General features: G+C 44.2%; 1 protein-coding gene across 3 annotated transcripts in view; it reads right to left on the bottom strand.

Annotated features, from left to right (window-relative positions):
* Nucleotides 1–13,212: 13,212 nt before the first annotated feature.
* The window catches only part of LOC134346170 (major histocompatibility complex class I-related gene protein-like), a 49,886-nt gene continuing 43,252 nt past the window's right edge, over nucleotides 13,213–19,846 (bottom strand). For all 3 annotated transcript variants that reach the window (XM_063047484.1, XM_063047483.1, XM_063047485.1), the window contains exons 4-6: nucleotides 15,916–16,191; nucleotides 13,524–13,636; nucleotides 13,213–13,433 (exon numbers count right to left, since the gene is read on the bottom strand). In XM_063047484.1, coding sequence (XP_062903554.1) covers nucleotides 13,560–13,636; nucleotides 15,916–16,191 — 353 coding nt within the window. In that variant the 3' untranslated portion in view covers nucleotides 13,213–13,433; nucleotides 13,524–13,559. The remainder of the gene's footprint in view (nucleotides 13,434–13,523; nucleotides 13,637–15,915; nucleotides 16,192–19,846) is intronic.

The raw sequence follows: 19,846 nt of genomic DNA, 5'->3' as shown, positions 1-19,846 counted from the left end.
TGTGTCAACAATTCTCTGCAGCTTCTTATACTTCGTAGATATCAAAATAATTTTTAAACGCTGTGAGAGTGTCTGCCTATACCAGCCCCTTAGGCAGAGCATTCCCATCTCCCGCTAACCCATTAATTAAAAAAAAAACTTCTCTCTATTCTCTCTAAATCTCTTAATCCTTGCTTTAAACCTACCTCTACAGTAATAAGCACCTCTGCTGTGGGGAAAAGTTTGCTGCTGTTTTATAAAAGAAATTAAGTGGGAGCAGTATACAAACTACTGCAGTAAAAAAAAGCTTTGTTCTTTCAGCATTTTGTACATTTTTCCTTTCAATGCCCCTAACAATTTTGTATAATGCCATCAGCTCCTCTCTCAGCCTCCTCCCGTTCAGGGAAATCAAACCTGGCCTCTTCACTGAAACATTGCATCCCAATAAAATCCTGGTGAATCTCCTGTGTACTCTGTCCCATGCAATCAAATTGTTCCTCTGGGCTGGTGACTAAAAATGTATCAAATACTTGGGATGTAGCCTCGGTAATGTTTTGTAAAGCTGTACCATAATTTTCTTGGTCTTGTATTCTGTGCCCATATTAATGAACACTCGTATCCTGTACACTTTGTTCATCACTATACCTACCTCTTTGAATGACCCGATGATGCATCTCCTCAGTAAAACTGTACCAGAGCTTCACAGAACACCATGGTAGTGTAGTTCAGAGTTCAGTTCCAATGCCGTCTGTAAGAGTTCGTACGTTCTCTCCATGAACTGACTGGATATCCTCTGTGTGCCTCCGGTTTCCTCCCATAGTCCACAGACGTACCAGCTAGTGGGTTAATTTGTCATTGTAAATTGTTCTATGATGAGGCTGGTGTTAAATAGGTGGGTTGTTGGATGGTGTAGTGCATTGGTCTAGCAGGGGCTGGTCTGTACAGTATCTCTAAATGAAACAAATTATATTTTATGCCCTGATTAATAAATCCTGTAGGCTTTCTTTACCACCCTGTCTATCACTTTGAAAGAGCCGATCAAGTAGCTCCATTCTTCTCTTACATGCCTCTGAAAGTTTCTTTCTTCAAAAAACATGTCCCATGTCCTTGCTGAAAGTTATTATTTGAAAGATTACAGTATCTTCAGATTTTCTCTTGTTTGTGTTCAGTCGTAGGAAGCAATTATGAGTTGTGGGCCAAAGAAACATAATAGACGCTCAAGGAAAGAAACAGCTGAGAAGTGATTGGGCCTGTGGGTCAAGGCCTGACTGTCCAATGGCCACTGCCTGGCTGAGAAATGACTGATATTCAGAGAAGTCATAGACCCTTACGGAACAAAAACAGGCCATCGGCACAACTGGTCTATGCCAACCAAGATTCCTACCATGGCCCATATACTACCAAACATTTCCTGTCTATCTACTGGTTCCAGGGATTTTTTTAAAAAATGTTGTTAATGTAGCTGCCAAAACCACTTTCTCTTGCATCTCCTTCCCTGTGCTGACAACTTCTGCTTGAGAATGCTGGCCCTCAGGTTCCTATTATATTTTTCCCTAATCACCTTAAACCTTTGTCCTAAAGTTCCTGATGCCCAAATCCTGGGAAAAAGATTGTGCATTCATCCTGTCTATGCTCCGTATGATTTTATGCGTTATTCTATATATCTCAACCTCTTACATTCAAGGGAAAATAATGCCAAGCTATGCTACCCCCCCCCCCCCCACCGCTTCTAATTCAAGTGTATCTTTCTTGGCAACGTTCTTGCAAATATTTTGTACACCTTTTCCAGTTTAATGACTTCCTTCCTTCCTTAATATGCATAAGATCACCCCATTCTCCTAAGCTCCAGTGAATAAGACATCGCCTGCACCATAAATTCTTTCTTCTTCCCCCACCTTCTGCTGAGCAGAAGGTACGAAAGCCTGAAAGCACATGCTGATGAGCAAGGACAGCTTCTATTTTGCTGTTATAACAGTATTGTAGAGTTCCATAGTACGGCACGTTTAACCTTTGATGTCACGATCAACCATACTGTGGCCCTTGCTCCTTACTGTGTGCCTGCTCTCTACTTCCTCTGTAACTGTTACAAGTTGCTTTCCATTCTGCTATTTTTGCCCCTTGTATTATCTCAATGTGCAATTGTAATGCAATTATCTGTGGATGGCATGCAGTACAAAGATTTTTCAGTGTACCTCAGTACATGTGACAACAATTTAAAATATTACCAATTTACCAATCTTTACTTGGTTAGTAGGAGCTGGGGAGCCTCGTGGTGCAGGTCCTTTGCTGGGGCTGATGGCGACACTTACGATGATGGTTAAAGTGGTGTAGAGGAGCAGCAAGGAGAGAGTCAAGACTTTAGTACAGGTGGGTAAACACGCAGGTCCTTTCACTAATCCTGCTTGCTGTCACAGTATTGCTCAACCAATCTCTTCTCACTTTTCTTTTGCAGGTGGGTGTTTGGCCCAAATCTCAAGCTCAGCTCTGAACACAAGCTGGATCCTCTGCCTGGTTTTGTGATTAATGGTTCAACACCTAAGCAAGCTTAGTGTTGGCTCCAGTGCGAGAAATGCTTAGCTGAATCTTCTGCCACTTTACAGCTCGTCTGTTTTGCAATGTTATAACTTTTTCTTACATCTTACTCAGGGATCAGGTTTCAGTGTTGTGGTGTGTTGAAGTTTCAACTTCTCATTTGTAAAGCCCTACTTGACCTGAGTTACTCTTCCCAACCCTAACGCCAATGCAATACTGTATATCAGACCATTGGTGTGAGGAACTACTGCCAAGGCAAGTTGGTGGGATAAAGCAGTGAAAGTTTTACTGGGCATTTGGAAAGACCTGACTGGAAGAGTGAATTCCTGTTGTGAACTCCGGATACCTAAGAAGAATTCTTCCCTTAATATGAGATTGGGAGTGTCCAACATTTTTTTAAAAATAGGAACAGAAACCCCTGTATATTGGTGCAATTTGGGTTGACGTAGAGTTAAAAATTAATCTGAGGTTCATAGAGTGGTGTAAGTATGCCCACTATCCCTGCTGGTGGTTTGGACAGATCCGTGTTCTTTCCTCTGGAGTGTTGGAGGCATGGTAAGCCTGAAGGGCATTTATATAATCCTCAGCAACACCAGAGAGAGGGTAGTCAGTCTTTTTCCCAGCCTAGAAATGTCAAATATTAGAGGGCATCACTTTAGTTTAAAGGAGTTGTTCTTTTTTAATATGCTAAGTCTGATAAGTGCCTGGAATGCATTACCAGGCGTGATGGTGCAAACAGACATCATACTGGTCATTAAAAGGCATTGAGACAGACACATGGACCTGTGGGAATGAAGGGATAGGGACCATGCTCAGACAGATATTTAGTTTAATTAGGTATCATGAATAGCACAGTCATTATAGGCTGAAGGGCTTATTGCAGTGATGTAATGTTTTCTGTTCTAAGGTCTAATGCGGTTATTTCCCTGGATCATGTGTACTGTTTGCTATTATGACAGAAGTGTCAGCCTTTGCTATTGCCTTGTCAATATCACTGGTTGGGTCGAGGAGGACTCTCAGCTCTTCCTTGTTTCTCTTTATAGCCTTTTTTTAAACAGCAGAAAAAACATTGGCTATCCTCCAGTCCTCTAGTACCTCTCCTGTTGTTAAAATATCTCAGCTGGGGCCCTGGCAAGTTCTGCACTTCCCTCCTATAGGGTCTGAGCGAATACCTTGTAAGGCCCTGGGATTATATACACACTGATTTCCCTCAGGGTAACAAACACCTCTTCCTCTATAATCTGCAAAGGGTCCATGAAGTTGATGCTGCTTTGCCTAACTTCTATTGACTCGATGTCTGTCTCCCGAGTAAATACAGATGCAAACAATGTATTGAAGATCTCCCTCATCTGTTTCAGCTCCACACATGGATTACTGTTCTGGTCTTCCAGAGGACCAATGTTGTCCCTTGCAATCCTTTTGCTCTTAACATATCTATAGAATCCTTCGGGATTCTCCTTCACCTTCTCTGCTTGAGCAACTTCATGTCTTCTGTTAGCCTTCCCGATTTCTTTCTTGAGTGTTCTCTTGCATTTCTTGTACTCCATAAGCACCTCATTTGTTCCTCCCTGCCTGTGCCTGCTAGACACCTCCTTTTTTCTCTTAACCAGGGCCTCAATATTTCTTGAAAATCAAGGTTCCCTGCACTTGTTATCTTTACCATTTATATGACAAGTACATACAAGCTTTGTACTCTCAAAATTTGTTTTTGAAGGCCTCTCACTTTCCAAGTACACCTTTGTCAGAAAACAGCAATTCACAATCCACACTTACCAGATTCTTTCTTATACCATCAAAATTAGCCTTTCTCCAATTTAGAATCTCAGCCCGTGGACTAGACCTTCCTTTTTGCATATTTACCTTGAAAGTAATGGCATTATGGGCATTGGATACAAAATGTTCCCCTATACAAACTTACGTCACCTGCCCTGTATCATTCCCGAACAGCAGATCCAGTATCCATAAGACCGTAAGACACAGGAGCAGAATTCGGCCATTTGGTCCATCAAGTCTTCTCTGACATTCAATCATGGTTGATCACTTTTTCTTCTCCTCCTCAACCCCAGTTCCTGGCTTTCTCCCTGTAATCTTTGATGCCATGTCCAATCAACATCCTATCAATCTGTGCCTTAAGTACACCCAACGACCTGGTCTCCACAGCTGCATGTGGCAACAAATTCCACAAATTCACCACCCTTTGAGGGGAATGGCCGCAGGGGTGCTCTGCTCTAACTGCCTATTTCCGTTTCTACTAACAGTCACCCAGCTATTCACCTGCAATTTCAGGGTAACTACTTTCCTGTAACTTTGATCAGTTATGTCCTCACTCTCCCGTACAAGCCAAAGGTCATCCAGTTGCTGCTCCAGATCCCTAACACGGTCTTCAAGGAGCTGCAGGCAGATGCATTTCATGCAGATGTAGATCTCCAGGAGATTCTGGGTCTCCCAGTTCTCCAACATCTGGCACGAAGAGCGCATCACAGCCATTTAAATAGTACAGTAAAAGAGGAAACAAAAAAACAAGAAGGAAACCTTAACAGACGCTTGGGTCCCACCCAACTTCAGTTTAAAAGTATATTGCTTAAAGGGAAATTACACGCTGCCAATCGCAGTGAGAATAATTCAAAAGAGGTATATTTAGAAGTATTGTACATAGCCCACAAAATGTCACCGTGATTCACCGGCACCATATTGCAAACTCACCAAACCCCAGTTTTAGAGTCACCCCATAATGTCTGTGTGGCATATCATGGCGAAGGCCTTTTCCTGGTCCAACCTGACATGGCAGACATCCAGCCCTCTCTTCTGCACGTACTCGACGATATCCCCGGGTAGCTCGAGTCTGTCAGAGATCATCCTGCCTGGTGCAGAATACTGAAGAGAAGTGCTGCGGGAGCTCTACACTGTCAGAGCAGCGGTATTTAGTGACTTCAGCAGTGATCGGAGACAATACTGAGAGAGCACTGCAGAGTGAAGCGAACGGCGCTGATGGGCTTGTTGAGGTCTCTGTCGGTCAGCGTTGACCGTGGATGTCGCATCCTAGCTCTCTAGATACGCAAGCCTGTGCAGTATAATATGGAGAACGAGCTGTTGGCCATGTAGCAAGCTCCCTCTCTCCAGGCATCTGCAGAACCGAACGGAACAACGGAGACCGATGTATTTTTGCACCAGCTGCGTCGCGGGATTTGCCAGTCAGCGATAAACTCAACGTAGGGACTGCAGGTGCAGATTTTTCCCTCAGTGTTTACTCCCAAAGCCTTCCCCATGAGTGGGTATAGCTGGAAGGCAGCAGAGGATTCAGATCAGAGTTTTTCTTCTCCTAGACAATTGCAAACCACGGCTGACGAGCCGCATCTTCCTGACGGGACTGGTTTTAAAGCGCCAGTAACCCAGTTTTGGACCTTCTCCTGGCAGTAGAAACAGTTCCGCTGGGCTTGGTAGCCACACATGAAGATCAGGAACTGGACTTGGTTGTCAGGCTATTTAAGTCGCATCCCATTGGGAGAATTTAATAGATAGGGGCAGCTTATCCACATTACCACCCCAGCGATACCAACGTGAAGGAACTAAGTGATGGACTTCTGCATTGTTAGAAGGACAATAAAGTAACACTCCAATAATCACCTAACTGGCTTTTCAGAGATCACAAAGGTTCCGTATCCAGCTCACCAGGTAATATTTGCCGGGTTCCCTCTCACTCACTGAAACCCTGCTTCCTCCGGCCCATTCACTGAAGCCCGTTTCCTGCGCACCCTTTCCACTTGCCTGGTTCATGACAAAATGTATTGTCAGATTATGTAATATTTCTTTAGAACGAAATAGGAGGCTGGTGAGGTACCAATACAAATAATCCGGGTCCTGAGAACTAGGCATCACCCGGGTTCCTTTGTGTGTGGGAAAGGATTGTGGGAACAGGAGAGACAAGAGAACGATGCAGACACGGGAACAGCGGCCGCCCGACGGTTACATCCATGCCTCGGTGTCCCTGGAGAAGGTGTATACATGTATACACGACCATTGCTTTTTCAGGGACCGGTGGGCACCTCAGGGGCTCAAGTGTGTTTTAGTCAGTCATGACCGTATTATAATATGAAACTGTAAATAGTGTGTATGTCCTGTAAAATGTATAATATTGATTGTAGACATACGAATAAACCTTGGTTTAAAAGTAAAGCTCTACGCTTCTTTTTGGATTCCAGACCTAATCAGTTCCCCTCTACCAACACTCTGCTCCGTCCAGCAGAATTAGTTCTTAATAATTTCTCCTTTGGCTCCTCCCACTTCCTCCAAACTAAAGGTGTAGCTATTGGCACCCGTATGGGTCCTAGCTATGCTGCCTTTTTGTTGGCTTTGTGGAACAATCTATGTTCCGTGCCTATTCTGGTATCTGTTCCCCACTTTTCCTTCGCTACATCGACGACTGCATTGGCGCTGCTTCCTGCACGCATGCTGAGCTCGTTGACTTTATTAACTTTACCTCCAACTTTCACCCTGCCCTCAAGTTTACCTGGTCCATTTCCGACACCTCCCTCCCCTTTCTAGATCTTTCTGTCTCTGGAGACAGCTTATCCACTGATGTCTACTATAAGCCTACTGACTCTCACAGCTATCTGGACTATTCCTCTTCTCACCCTGTCTCTTGCAAAAACTCCATCCCTTCTCGCAATTCCTCCGTCTCCGCCGCATCTGCTCTCAGGATGAGGCTTTTCATTCTAGGACGAGGGAGATGTCTTCCTTTTTTAAAGAAAGGGGCTTCCCTTCCTCCACTACCAACTCTGCTCTTAAACGCATCTCCCCCATTTCACGTACATCTGCTCTCACTCCATTCTCCCGCCACCCCACTAGGAATAGGGTTCCCCTGGTCCTCACCTACCACCCCACCAGCCTCCGGGTCCAACATATTATTCTCCGCAATTTCCGCCACATTCAACGGGATCCCACCACTAAGCACATCTTTCCCTCCCCCCCCCCTCTCTGCATTCCGCAGGGATCGCTCCCTACGAGACTCCCTTATCTATTCGTCCCTCCCCCCCATCCCTCCACACTGATCTCCCTCCTGGCATTATCCGTGTAAGCGGAACAAGTGCTACACATGCCCTTACACTTCCTCCCTTACCACCATTCAGGGCCCCAAACAGTCCTTCCAGGTAAGGCAACACTTCACCTGTGAGTCGGCTGGGGTGATATACTGCGTCCGGTGCTCTCGATGTGGCCTTTTATACATTGGCGAGACCCGACGCAGACTGGGAGACCGCTTTGCTGAACACCTACGCTCTGTCCGCCAGAGAAAGCAGAATCTCCCAGTGGCCACACATTTTAATTCCACATCCCATTCCCATTTTGACATGTCTATCCACGGCCTCCTCTACTGTAAAGATGAAGCCACACTCAAGTTGGAGGAACTACACCTTATATTCCGTCTGGGTAGCCTCCAACCTGATGGCATGAACATCGACTTCTCTAACTTCTGCTAATGCCCCACCTCCCCCTCGTACCCCATCTGTTACTTATTTTTATACACACATTCTTTCTCTCACTCTCCTTTTTCTCCCTCTGTCCCTTGCCCATCCTCTGGGTCCCCCCCTCCTTGTCTTTCTTGCCGGACCTCCTGTCCCATGATCTTCTCGTATCCCTTTTGCCTATCACCTGTCCAGCTCTTGGCTCCATCCCTCCCCCTCCTGTCTTCTTCTATCATTTTGGATCTCCCCCTCCCCCTCCAACTTTCAAATCTCTTACTAACTCTTCCTTCGGTTAGTCCTGACGAAGGGTCTTGGCCTGAAACGTCGACTGCACCTCTTCCTAGACATGCTGCATGGCCTGCTGCGTTCACCAGCAACTTTGATGTGTGTTGCTTGAATTTCCAGAATCTGCAGAATTCCTGTTGTTTGCGTTTAACAATAAAGTGCGCCCACCAGCAGGCCTTGTTGACTCAGTGAGAGATGGAGCGAGTCTGCTCAGCTCTACACAGAGCCCAATTAGTGTGACTTTGGGTGGGGAGAGAGCAGGTACGGTAGATGCCCCGTACCCTCCCCTCAGAAGGTGCCTGCAGCTCCGTATAAGCTCCCATCCACCTTGGTCTGGCAAATGCACGATTCCATGAGTGTTTATAAGTGTCCATAAGTCGGGCGTTTGTAACTGGGGAGTGCCTGTTCCGCGAACGTAAGAAAGAACCCCCAATAATTCCAGCCTCAGCACAAGCAATGTGCTGAAGGAACTCCACAGGCCGGGACCCAGGTGAATCTCGACCGCATTTAAGTCCTGTGAAGCTCCGATATCCCAGTGCGCTCAAGACTTTAGAGGAACCAGACTATCAGAATTTCACGAGTACTGAATGTAACCCAATGTAATATCCCAATGCGTATTCAACTCTTTTAAAGATCTTACGCAATGTTATGATAAATGTTCCCGTGACCCCGGAAGAGTGCACGGGATTAAGAGCCTGGTCAATTTCCAGGGAGCCTGGCATCCGGGAAACTAACAAGTTTCTGGGGAGGCCGAGAACGGGAACTCCGGTACTGTTCCGGGGACCCTGTCAATTTCAGTAGAGAATAACGGAGAGAGTTTGAAGGGAACACATAAGTAGAGACCCAAGTGAGTCACCTCGAACTATGGGAATTGAGGCAACGGTGAGGTTCGGGGAGAAAGGGAAGTCTTATCTGCGACCCAGATGCTGAAACATCAGATTAATCAAATTCCGACCTTGTATATCTCCTCCCTGGAGTATGAACACCCAATTTTTCGACAAACATAAATGAACTTATTAACGAAATTTCAACTTGACTGGAAGTTTCCTATAATTTTAAAACAATTTTAAAGCAATTTTCGAACTTCCCTCACTTTAGAGCTGAGCTTCACAGTTGAGTTTGTGAGCCAACTCTAGTGATCTGGCTTTAGCCAGTGTGGTCAGAGCCTGACCATGCTTGCAGGCTCTTCAAGAATGTGCTCACTTTCCCACTTCTGTTCCAAGTAATGTTATTATCAAAGTATGTATATGTTACCATATACAACCCTGAGATTGGTTTTCTATTGGACGTACACAGCAAATCCAAGAAACACAATAGAATCATCAAAAGTCTGCACTCAACAGGAGGGAAAAACAAAAAAACTGTGCAAAATACTAAATAAGTAACTAAATAAATAAATACGCGATCAACAAATACAGTGTTGAGAACATGAGATGAAGAGACCTTGAAAGTGAGTTCATAGGTTGTGTGAACAGTTCAGTCATGGAGTGAGTGAAGATATCCCTTCTGGTTCAAAAGCAAAATAGTTGAGGGGTAATGACTGTTTCTGAACCTGGTGGTGAAAACCCTGAGGCTCCTGTACCTTCTTGCTGATGGCAGCAGAGAGCAGAGAGCAAGGCCTGGGTGGTGGGCATCCTTGATGATGGATGCTGCTTTCCTGCAGCAGCTCACCATGTAGTTGTGCTCACTGGTACAGAGGGCTTTAACCAAGATGGACTACGCTGCATCCACTATTTGTTTGTAGGATTTTCCACTCAAGGGCATTAGTGTTTCCATAATAGGCTGCGATGCAGCCAGTCAATGTACTCTCCACCATCCATCTGTAAATGTTCATCAAGGTTTTAGATTTTATGCCAAATCTTCACAAAATTAAGGAAGTAGAAGCACTGCTGTGCTTTCTTCATAATGGCATTTACTGCTAGGCCCAGGACAGATCATCTGAAATAATAGCACCGAGGAATTTAAAGTCTCTAACCCTCTCTACATCTTATCCCCCAATGAGGACCTGCTCATAGACCTCTGGTTTCTTCCTCCCGAAGTCAATAATCAGCCCCTTGATCTTGCTGACATTGAGTAAGAAATTGTTGTTGTGGTGCCACTCTGCTAGATTTTCAATCTGCCTCCTACATGCTAATTCATCACCACCTTTGATTCAGCCAACAAGTGTGTCACCATCAAACTTGCATATGGCATTGGAGCTGTACATAGCCGCACAGTCAAAATTATAAAGCAAGTACAGCAGGGTGCCCTGCACATATCCTTGTGGTGTATCTGTGCTGATGGACATGTTGCTGGCAATCTGAACTGACTGGTGTTTACATGCCAGGAAACTGAGGATCCAATTGCACACGGAGATATTAAGGCCAAGTTCTTGAAGCTTATTGATTACTTTAGAGGGGTTGATACTATTAAATGCCTATAAAGAGTATTGTGATGTATGCACCTTTGCCATCCTGAAGTTCCAGGGTTGAGTGAAGAGCCAATGAAATGGCATCTGCTGTGGACCTGTTGTAAAGGTGTGCAAATTGGACTGGATCCAAGATGTTTCTCTGACATGAGTTGATATGTTTCATCAGTAACCTCTCAAAATACATCATCACAGTGGATGTAGGTGCTGCAGGATGATGGTCACTGGGGCAGGTTACCACATTCTCCTTTGGCACCGGTGTGACTGAAGCCTGCTTGAAGCAGATGGGTACCTCAGACTGCTGAAGTGAGAGGATAAAGCTTTAAGTGAACACTCCAGTGACATGATCACCAGAGGTTTTCAGTACTCGGCCAGGTGCCCCATTGGGGCTGGATGCTCTCTTGAGGGTCAACTTCCTGATGAATGCTGTCACAGCAGGTCTGTGACCCTCTTCACGTGCACTTCTCAGGAATGGAATTCATTCATGATCCGTGTGGTATCTTTGTCGTGAAGCTGTGCAACATAGGAGGAACAATAGTATGGAACGCAGCACCTTCTGTGCTGAGTCATCAATGTATGGACAGAGGGGAACAGCCGGAGTGCTGCACTGCTGGGCTCAGTTCTAAGAATGCTGCACACGGAGGCCAGTGTTGAGGGAGTGTTGCATTGTCAGCTGGCAATATTACCCTGTCAGGGGGACAGGACTGAGGAAACATTGTACCATTTGAAAGAGTAATGCTAAGCAAATGCTCCACTGTAACAGGACATTCCAAGGAAGTGCTGTAACAGCAGAGGTGTGCACTGAGACAGTTAAAGGGAGATACTGAGATACTCTGCTACCAGAAAGATTAATTTTAAGGAAGGACTGAAAGAGAGATATTGAGGGAGAACTGTTCTGTTGAGAGACAGTGCAAAGGCAGCACTGTGCAACTGGAGAGTTTGTGCCAGTCTCCACTGTTGTAACTAAGGTTCTGATTCACTTTAAGAAGTGGATTATCTGAAGAAGGACCATTGCTGAGGGGCTGCTATAGTGTCGAAGGTGCAATGCATGGGAGCATTGTGCCCCTGGAGAGCGCATGTTTAGAGACTCAGTCTTGGGAAAACGTTACGGTATTGCATGTCTACATCTTTGGAGGGGCTGTGCTGATCATGGATTATAATTTCATTATTGTGTTCATTTATGGCCACTTCATTACAGGAAGGATGCAGAAGCTTTAGATAGGGTGCAGTGGAGATTTACCAGGATGCTGCCTGGATTAGTGAGTATGTCTTATGAAGATAGGTTCAGTGAGCTAGGGCTTTTCTCTTTGGAGCAAAGAAAGACGAGATGTGACTTGACAGAGATATAAAGAGGCATAAGAAAAATAGATTGAGTGGATAGTCAGAGTTTTCCCATGGTGGAAATGGCTAATACGAGGGGGAATAATTTGAAGATAATTAGAAGAAACTATAGAGGGATGTCAGGAGTAAGTTTTTTTTACAGTGTGATTGGTGCATTTAATATTTGACATTTCTAATCTGTGGAAGAAACTGACTATCCCATCTCTATATGTCTCTCAGGATTATATAAATCTCTATCAGGTCTGCCCTCAACCTCTAATGCTCCAGAGAAAACAATACGAGTTTGCCCAACCATACAACAGGGAAAGTAACAATATTTATTCCATTGTATAATCCTCAAATTTTGTACTCTCTCATTCACCAAATTGCCACAGCAACCCAGAGTTTCTGCCCATATTATAAACTAAATGTTGGACCCTGCCAATCTCCAGTGAAGAAAAGAATTACTCTTGGCTGTCCAGTGTTCAAAACAGGCATTCATACTTCAGAGCAATGATTTGACATATGGCGTTTGTGGTGGAATTAGGACTGGAGAGGGACCTTACAAATGAGTGTCAAACATCAGTGCACTGCAAGACTGAAACTTGAAATCTTTCTCAGATGTAAGAAAAAATTTAAAACATAGCTAAACGGGAGTTGGTCAAAGCAGCAGAAGATTCAGCCAGCAAGTTCCCACAGTGGTTGTAACGCTAAACCTATCTTCATAGAGGGATCAGAAGTGGAGAGAATGAGCAATTTCAAGTTCCTAGGTGTCAACATCTCTGAGGATGCAGTTATAAAGAAGCCAAGACAGCAGCTGTATTTCATTGGGAGGTTGAGGTGATTTTGTAGGTCAACTAAAACACTCGAGAACTTCTACAAATATACGATGGAGAGCATTCTGACTCGCTGCATCACCATCTGTTATGAGGGACAACTAGACAAGATTGAAATAAATTGCAGAAACTTGTAAAATTAGTCAGATCTATCGGGGTACCAGCCTCCATAGTATCCAAAATATCTTCAAGGAGCGATGCCTTAGGAAGGCTACATCCACCACCACCCAGGACATGCCCTCTTCCCACTGGAGCCATCAGGAAGGAGGCGCAGAAGCCTGAAGGCACAGCTTCTTCCCCTCTGCCAGCCGATTTATCAATGGACATTGAACCCATGAACACTACTTCCTACTTTTTTTATTTCTGTTATCTTGCACTACTTATTTTAACTTAACAGCCATATATATACTTTGTGTAACTCAGTTTTTTATTTATTGTCAATTTCATTGTACTGCTGCCGTAAAGTTAACAAATCTCACGATCTATGCCAGTGATATTAAATCTGATCCTTATTCTGACTAAGCTTGCTGAGGTGTGCGGTCACTCATCAAAAAAACCTGTTTGAAGCTGCACCCTGTGTTCAGAACTGTGCTTGAGTTAGAGCCAAATGCTGATCTGCAAAGCAGAAAAGAGAGGAGATTGAATGTACAGTCTAATACTGTCACAGCAAGCAGGTTTAACAAAGGCATCTGTACGTTTACCCACCTCCAGTGATGTCTTGGTTCTCTCCTTGCTGCACCTCTACATCACTCCAAAGATGATCGCAAACACAGTCATCAGCCCCAACATAGGACCTGCAGCATGGGGCTCACCAACTCCTGTCCACCAAGTAAAGATCGGTAAATGTATAAATTATTTTATTATTGTCACCAGTTACCAGGTACAGTGGAAATACATGGTTTGCATTCTGTCCATACAGATCATTACATCAGGATATTAAGGTTGTACAAGGGAAAACAATAACAGAATGCAGAGTAATGTATTACTTTTACAGAGGATATGTGGTGCTAGCTGGCAATAGGATGCAAGACCATTAAAAGTTAGATTGTGAGGTCAGATGCCTATCTTACTATGTTTGGGTCCACTCAATTTTCTCACAGGAGAAAGACAGAAGTGTTCATTGATCATAGTAGTACATTCTGTCAGGCTTTTGTATCTGTGCCTGATGGGAGCTGGGAGAAGCGGGGGCGGGGGTGTGTGTGGGGGAGGGTAGTCCTGGGTGGGTAGTATCTTATACATTGGAGGATAGGAGAATGGAAGGTGCTTTGAGGAAGGAAGGATGTCATTAGGATGGAAAGGATGCAGAGGAGATTCACAAGGATGGTGCCAGGAATGGAATGCTTGAGAAATAATGAGAGACAAGATAGGCTGGGATTATTTTCCCTGGAGTGTAGGGGGCTGAGCTATAGAGAGAAGTATATAAAATTTTGAGGGGCATAGAGAGAGTGCACAATAATTTTTCAGGGCTCCTGATGGTATAGGTTTAAGTTAAGAGAGAAAAGATGTAACAGGAACCTGAGTGGCAACATGATGGTCAATTTATGGGTGCCAGAAGAAGTGGTTGAGGCAGACAAGTTAACATCTTTTACAAGATACATCCACCAGTACATGAATCTAAAGGGTTTAGGGAGATATGGGCCAGGATAAATGGGACTTCTTTGAATGGAAATCTTGATTGACAAAGGCGTGTTGGACTGAAGGGTCTGTTTCTCTGCTGCAGAATTCTATGAATCTATGACAATCAAACACCCAACAGCCAGGCAGTGACGACTTGACAGTCAGGTCTGCCCACAGTCCCAATTGCTTCTTAGTTGTTATTTCTGTTGAGTTCTTATTATATTTCTTTGACCAACAGCTCAACTGCTTCTGTAACATCTGGTGAGCAGAAGGAACAGATTTAATTTGAGTGATAAAAGAGCACAGTAAATAATAACTTCCAAAATTGAAATGGGATACGTTCTTGGAATTAAGAAATTTTCAGAGAAGGAGTGGGGCTACTTGAGCAAGTCGTTCAAAGTCGAGGACAAGGTTGTGAAGATAGCCTACAGGATGCTGGATTTCACTGATCAGGGCATAGAATTCAAGAGAAGGGAACTTATGGTGCAGCTTTATGGTGGAGATGCTTGATTAGGTCTTTTAAAGAGGTAAATAGGGTGGTGAAGGAAGTGTATGAGATACCAGTTATCAGTGCATAGAATACAAGGGCATGGGAATTATGGTACAGCTTTATAAAACACCGGTGAGGCTACATTCTGAGTATTGTTTACAGTTCTGGTCACCAGAGCAGAGGAGAGATGTGATTGCATTGGACAGAGTGCGGAGGAGATTCACCGGAATGTGGCTCAGATGGAATGGGAAGAGAGAATAGATATGCTGGTTTTGTTTTCCTTAGATGGGAGGAGACTGAGGGTGGACTTGATGGAGTTATACAGAATTATTAGGGGTGTAGATAGGAAATACATAGAAAATGTTGGAAGAATTTTTTAAAATATATATTATTTCTGTTTTTGCACTATTTTAAGATCTGCTCAATATACATATATATAATTACTGTAGTTGATTTACTTGTTTTATATTTTTTCTACATTATCATGCATTGCATTGTTCTGCTGCTGCTAAGTTAACAAATTTCACAACAGATGCCAGCAACAATAAACCTGATTCTGATTCTGAAGAATGCTACAGGTTTAACTTGCTGCAGTTTATGCTTCCACTTCATGTGTTTACTTGAACAGTAGTAAACCCTTCCCCGTAGTAAAGGTGCCTATAACTCGAGGTAGGTTTAAGATAATGACTAAGAGGTTTATAGGGAATTTACAGAAGAATACTTTCATCAAGGGGGTGTTGGATTTGGGAATGGACTGCCTGAGGAGATGGTGGAGGCAGAGACCTTCATAATTTTCAAGACGTATCTAGATGAGCAGTTGAATCATCAAGTTAAAGAAGGGGACGGGCCAAGCGTTTTTGAGAACTAGAGGGTTTGCATGAATCGGGTTTGCATGAATCAGATAGGCTGAAGAGCCTCCTTCTCTGCTGCATGAGTCCATGAGCCACCACAGGCAGAATGAAGCAAATTCTGTACCATACAATGACCTACCTCCCTTCACCATCAGGGCCTTTGGCAGGCTGCTGTGCACGACATGACAAGTATAGATGTTCGGGTCGTTGCCCTGCAGCTCAATGACTAGTTCCATCCAGTATGTATCATTGTAGTTTGGTAGCACAGTCACGTTGTAGCCCTCAGAGACAACCTGCCCATTCTTCAGCCAAGTGGCATTGATAGCACGGGGGTAGAAGGGAGTGATGATGCACGACAGACTCTCGCCTTCAGTAGCTGTCGGCCTCCTTGTCAACACCTGAGTCTTTGGAGCAACTGGGGAAGAATCAAAAATTATGTCACCACCTCAACACAGGCTGATGTTACCTTACCGTTACAGACTGAAGTTACAGTGTTCAATGTTGGGATTACTCTCACATCCTTCACGGCCTCAGAACCTGATCTGCCTCACTATTACACTCACCATCTAATCTGAAATCAGCCTCCCCAGCTCAAGCTCATGCAGACTACAGACAGAGATTATGTTCATTCATCGGATAGGTCCAGATCAAGGTCACAGGCACTGTTCCCAGTCCAGCTGTCGTGCAATATCCCAAATTCAGATCATCCTCAAACTGCAAGATGGAGAATGCCCTCAGCACAGCAGTATTGATCAGAAGGTCCCTCACTGCCCCAGACCGGGAGATCAGTCAATGTCTCCTTTGGGAGTGCCCTCACTCAAAGATTCAAAGTAGATTAATTACCAAAGTGTTTATACAGAATACAACTCTGAGGTTTATCCTCTGATGCAGCAAAGGAACAAAGAGGCACCAAGGAACCCGTTCAAAGAAAACATCAAACACCCAACATGCAGAGAGAGAACAGATTGCACAAACAGCAAAAAGTGAGCTAGCAACACAGAGGATATCAAACATCCAATTAGGGGTATTTTTGTTCTTAATTGTCCATTCCTTATCTGTTAGGGCATCATAGTGTAGTGAGAATGACTCCAGGGGCAGTGTCTCATACTGTGTGTGAGATGTGAGTATTCTGGGAGACATCCAGTCTCTCGGATAAACACATCTGCACCAGGTGCGTCAAGCTGCGGCTCCTCGGAGAATGTGTTAAGGAACTGGAGCTGCAGCTCACTGACCTTAGCTTCATATGGGAGAAAGAGGAAGTGATAGATAGGAGCTACAGGGAGGTAATCACCCTTGGTTGTAGGAGATTGGTAGACAAGTGACTGTCAGGAGAAGGAGGGGAAATGCTCAGCCAGTGCAGAGTACACCTGTGGTCATACCCCTCAATATAAATGTACCACTTTAGATACTGTTGAAGGGGACAACCTACTGGGTGTAACCATAGTGACCTCCTCTCTGGCACTGAATCTGGTGCTGTGGCTCAGAAGAGCAGAGAGGTGAAGAAGACTGCAGTGTTGATGGGAAATTCCACAGGCAGAAGAACAGAGACAAGATTCTGTGGGCACGATGGTGACACCCAGGTGGTATGTTGCCTCCCAGTTGCCTGGATCATGGATGTCTCGGATCAGGTCCATTGCATTTTCAGGAGGGAGGGTGAGCAGCCAGAAATCTTGGTGCATCTTGGCACCAATGACATGGGTCGATAAGTTGAGGAGGTTCTGAAGAGAGATTTGAGGGAGCTGTGTAGAAAGCTGTAAAACAGGACCTCCAGGGTAGTACTCACTGGATTTCTGCCCATGCCACGTGCCAGTGAGGGTAAGAATAGTATGATTTGGCAGGTGTATGTGTGGCCAAGGAATTAGTGGAGAGGGCAGGGGTTCTCTTCTGGAATAAGGTTGATGAACTTGTAGCACAGTTACAGATTGGCATGTATGATTTTGTGTGCAATAGCATTCAAGGATACACATTGTATCAAAAGGGTAGGCAGATGTGGAGGCATTGCTCTGTTGGTAAAAAATAAAATCAAATCATTAGAAAGGTGATGTAGGGTCAGAAGATATTGAATCATTGTGGGTAGAGCTAAGGAACTTCAAGGGTAAAAAGACCCTGATGAGAGATATATACAGACCCCTAAACTGTAGTAAGGATATGGTCTACAAATTACAATGGGAGATAGAAAATGCATGCCAAATGGGCAATGTTACAATAGTCATGGGGAATTTCAATATGCAGGTAGATTGGGAAAATCAGTTTTGTGCTGGATCCCAAGAAGTGGAATTTCTAGAATGCTTGCCGGATGGCTTTTTAAAGCAGCTCATGGTTGAGTCCACTGGGGTATCAGCTATTCTGGATTGAGTGTTGTGCAATGAACCAGAATTGTTTAGAGAGCTTAAGGTAAAGGTACTCTTAGGGGTAAGTGATCATAATATAATAGAATTCACCGTGCAATTTGAGAAGGAGAGCTAAAGTCAGATGTATCAGGATTACAGTGGAGTAAAGAGAATTACAGAGGCATGAGAGAGGAGCTGGCCAAAATTGATTTAAAATAACACTGAAAGGGATGGTAGCGGGGTCATCAAGGGAATGGCGGCGTAAGGAAAAGGTCTCTCGACAAAAAAGAGGGTAAACTGCCCCAAAATTGAAATTAGACAAATTCTTAATATTGTATAACTATATTAATAAAAGGGGCAAGGATGATGTCTAATAACAAGATTAAAAAGTCCGCTCCGAAGGCTGATAAATATAAAGAGACGCAGCAAGGCGACGGGCCTAGTTCCCCCACCGCTAGCCAGGATGGAGATAATGAGGAGGAATCGGTGAATCTGTCTTTGATTCTCGAAGAGATTCGCGAGTTCCGACAAGATAACAACAAACAGCTGGAAGATATTAAAGGTGAAATAGTAAAAAGTAATTCGAGGATAGATGAAGCCGAAGTGAGGATTGTAGGAATTGAGGAGAAGCTACGAAACGCAGAGGAAGCGATAGCAGAAATGCTAAAGTTACAAGAGCAGCTCCAGTGGAAGCTAAGAGACCAAGAAGGCCGCTCGAGAAGGGAAAATGTGAGGATCTACGGAGTTCCCGAAGGAACTGAAGGTAAACCCGGATTGATGATTCCCTTCGTGGAGAAGCTGCTTAGAGAGAACCTTGATATACCGGACACAAAAGACCTACAGATAGAAAGGGCTCACTGTGCGTTGGCACCACAGCCTCCAGCAGGCGCCCAGCCCAGATCGATTCTGGTCAGATTTCTCAGTTACAGAACGAAGGAAGAGGTGCATGGCAAAAGAAAGGTTTCATGTGGAGCAACTGTAAAATCAGTTTAGACCACGATTACGCACCGGGGATCCTTGCCAGACGGAAAGAATATGCGGAAACACGGAGGGTCCTGAAGGAAAACAACATCAGATCTCAGACCCTGTATCCAGCTCGGCTGAGACTCTTTTACGACGAAGGGACAAAAACTTACGCTACAGCGGAGGAGGCAATGTTGGACTTGGCGGACTGGGGACTACCTATTAAAGTTATCACCCAACCGGAGTCGCTACTGGAGGGGATTCCGCAGAAGTCAAGGCAGCCAGTGTGGCGAGGATGCTCCACACGAACCAGAGTGTCAAACTACAAGGAAAAGCTGCAAATATTCAGACGCGAATGTACAGAGAATACAGATTAATTAAGAGAAATGACTGAAAAGAGTAAATCAGACTTAAAGGTAAAATGAAAGCTGATAACTGAAAATAAACTAGACGGAATAACTTGAATGATAGCAATATGGTCGAGACATAAATAGGAGAAAATTCTCTATGATTATTCAAACTGCTGAGGGCCCTCTAACACAGGGTGAAGATAGAGGTTATCCCTCTGAACTGAGGCGGGTCGGTGCTCAGGCCTCACTGTGCAAAGTCGGGAAAATTTTTCAAATGTTATACATTCAAAAATGTCTAGGGTGTGGTTATATATTTTGGTTTACTGTTGAGAAGGGATTGCTTACTGTTTCGTTAGAAAAGGAGAGTGTTTTTTTTCTACTAGAGAAAAATGCAAATTGAATTGGTAAAAATAATTTCCTATAATGT

This window comes from Mobula hypostoma, chromosome 5, assembly GCF_963921235.1.
Source record: "Mobula hypostoma chromosome 5, sMobHyp1.1, whole genome shotgun sequence".
NCBI lineage: Eukaryota > Metazoa > Chordata > Chondrichthyes > Myliobatiformes > Myliobatidae > Mobula > Mobula hypostoma.
Note: the sequence above shows the minus strand (reverse complement) of the source record. Positions and strands in the feature narration are given on the sequence as shown.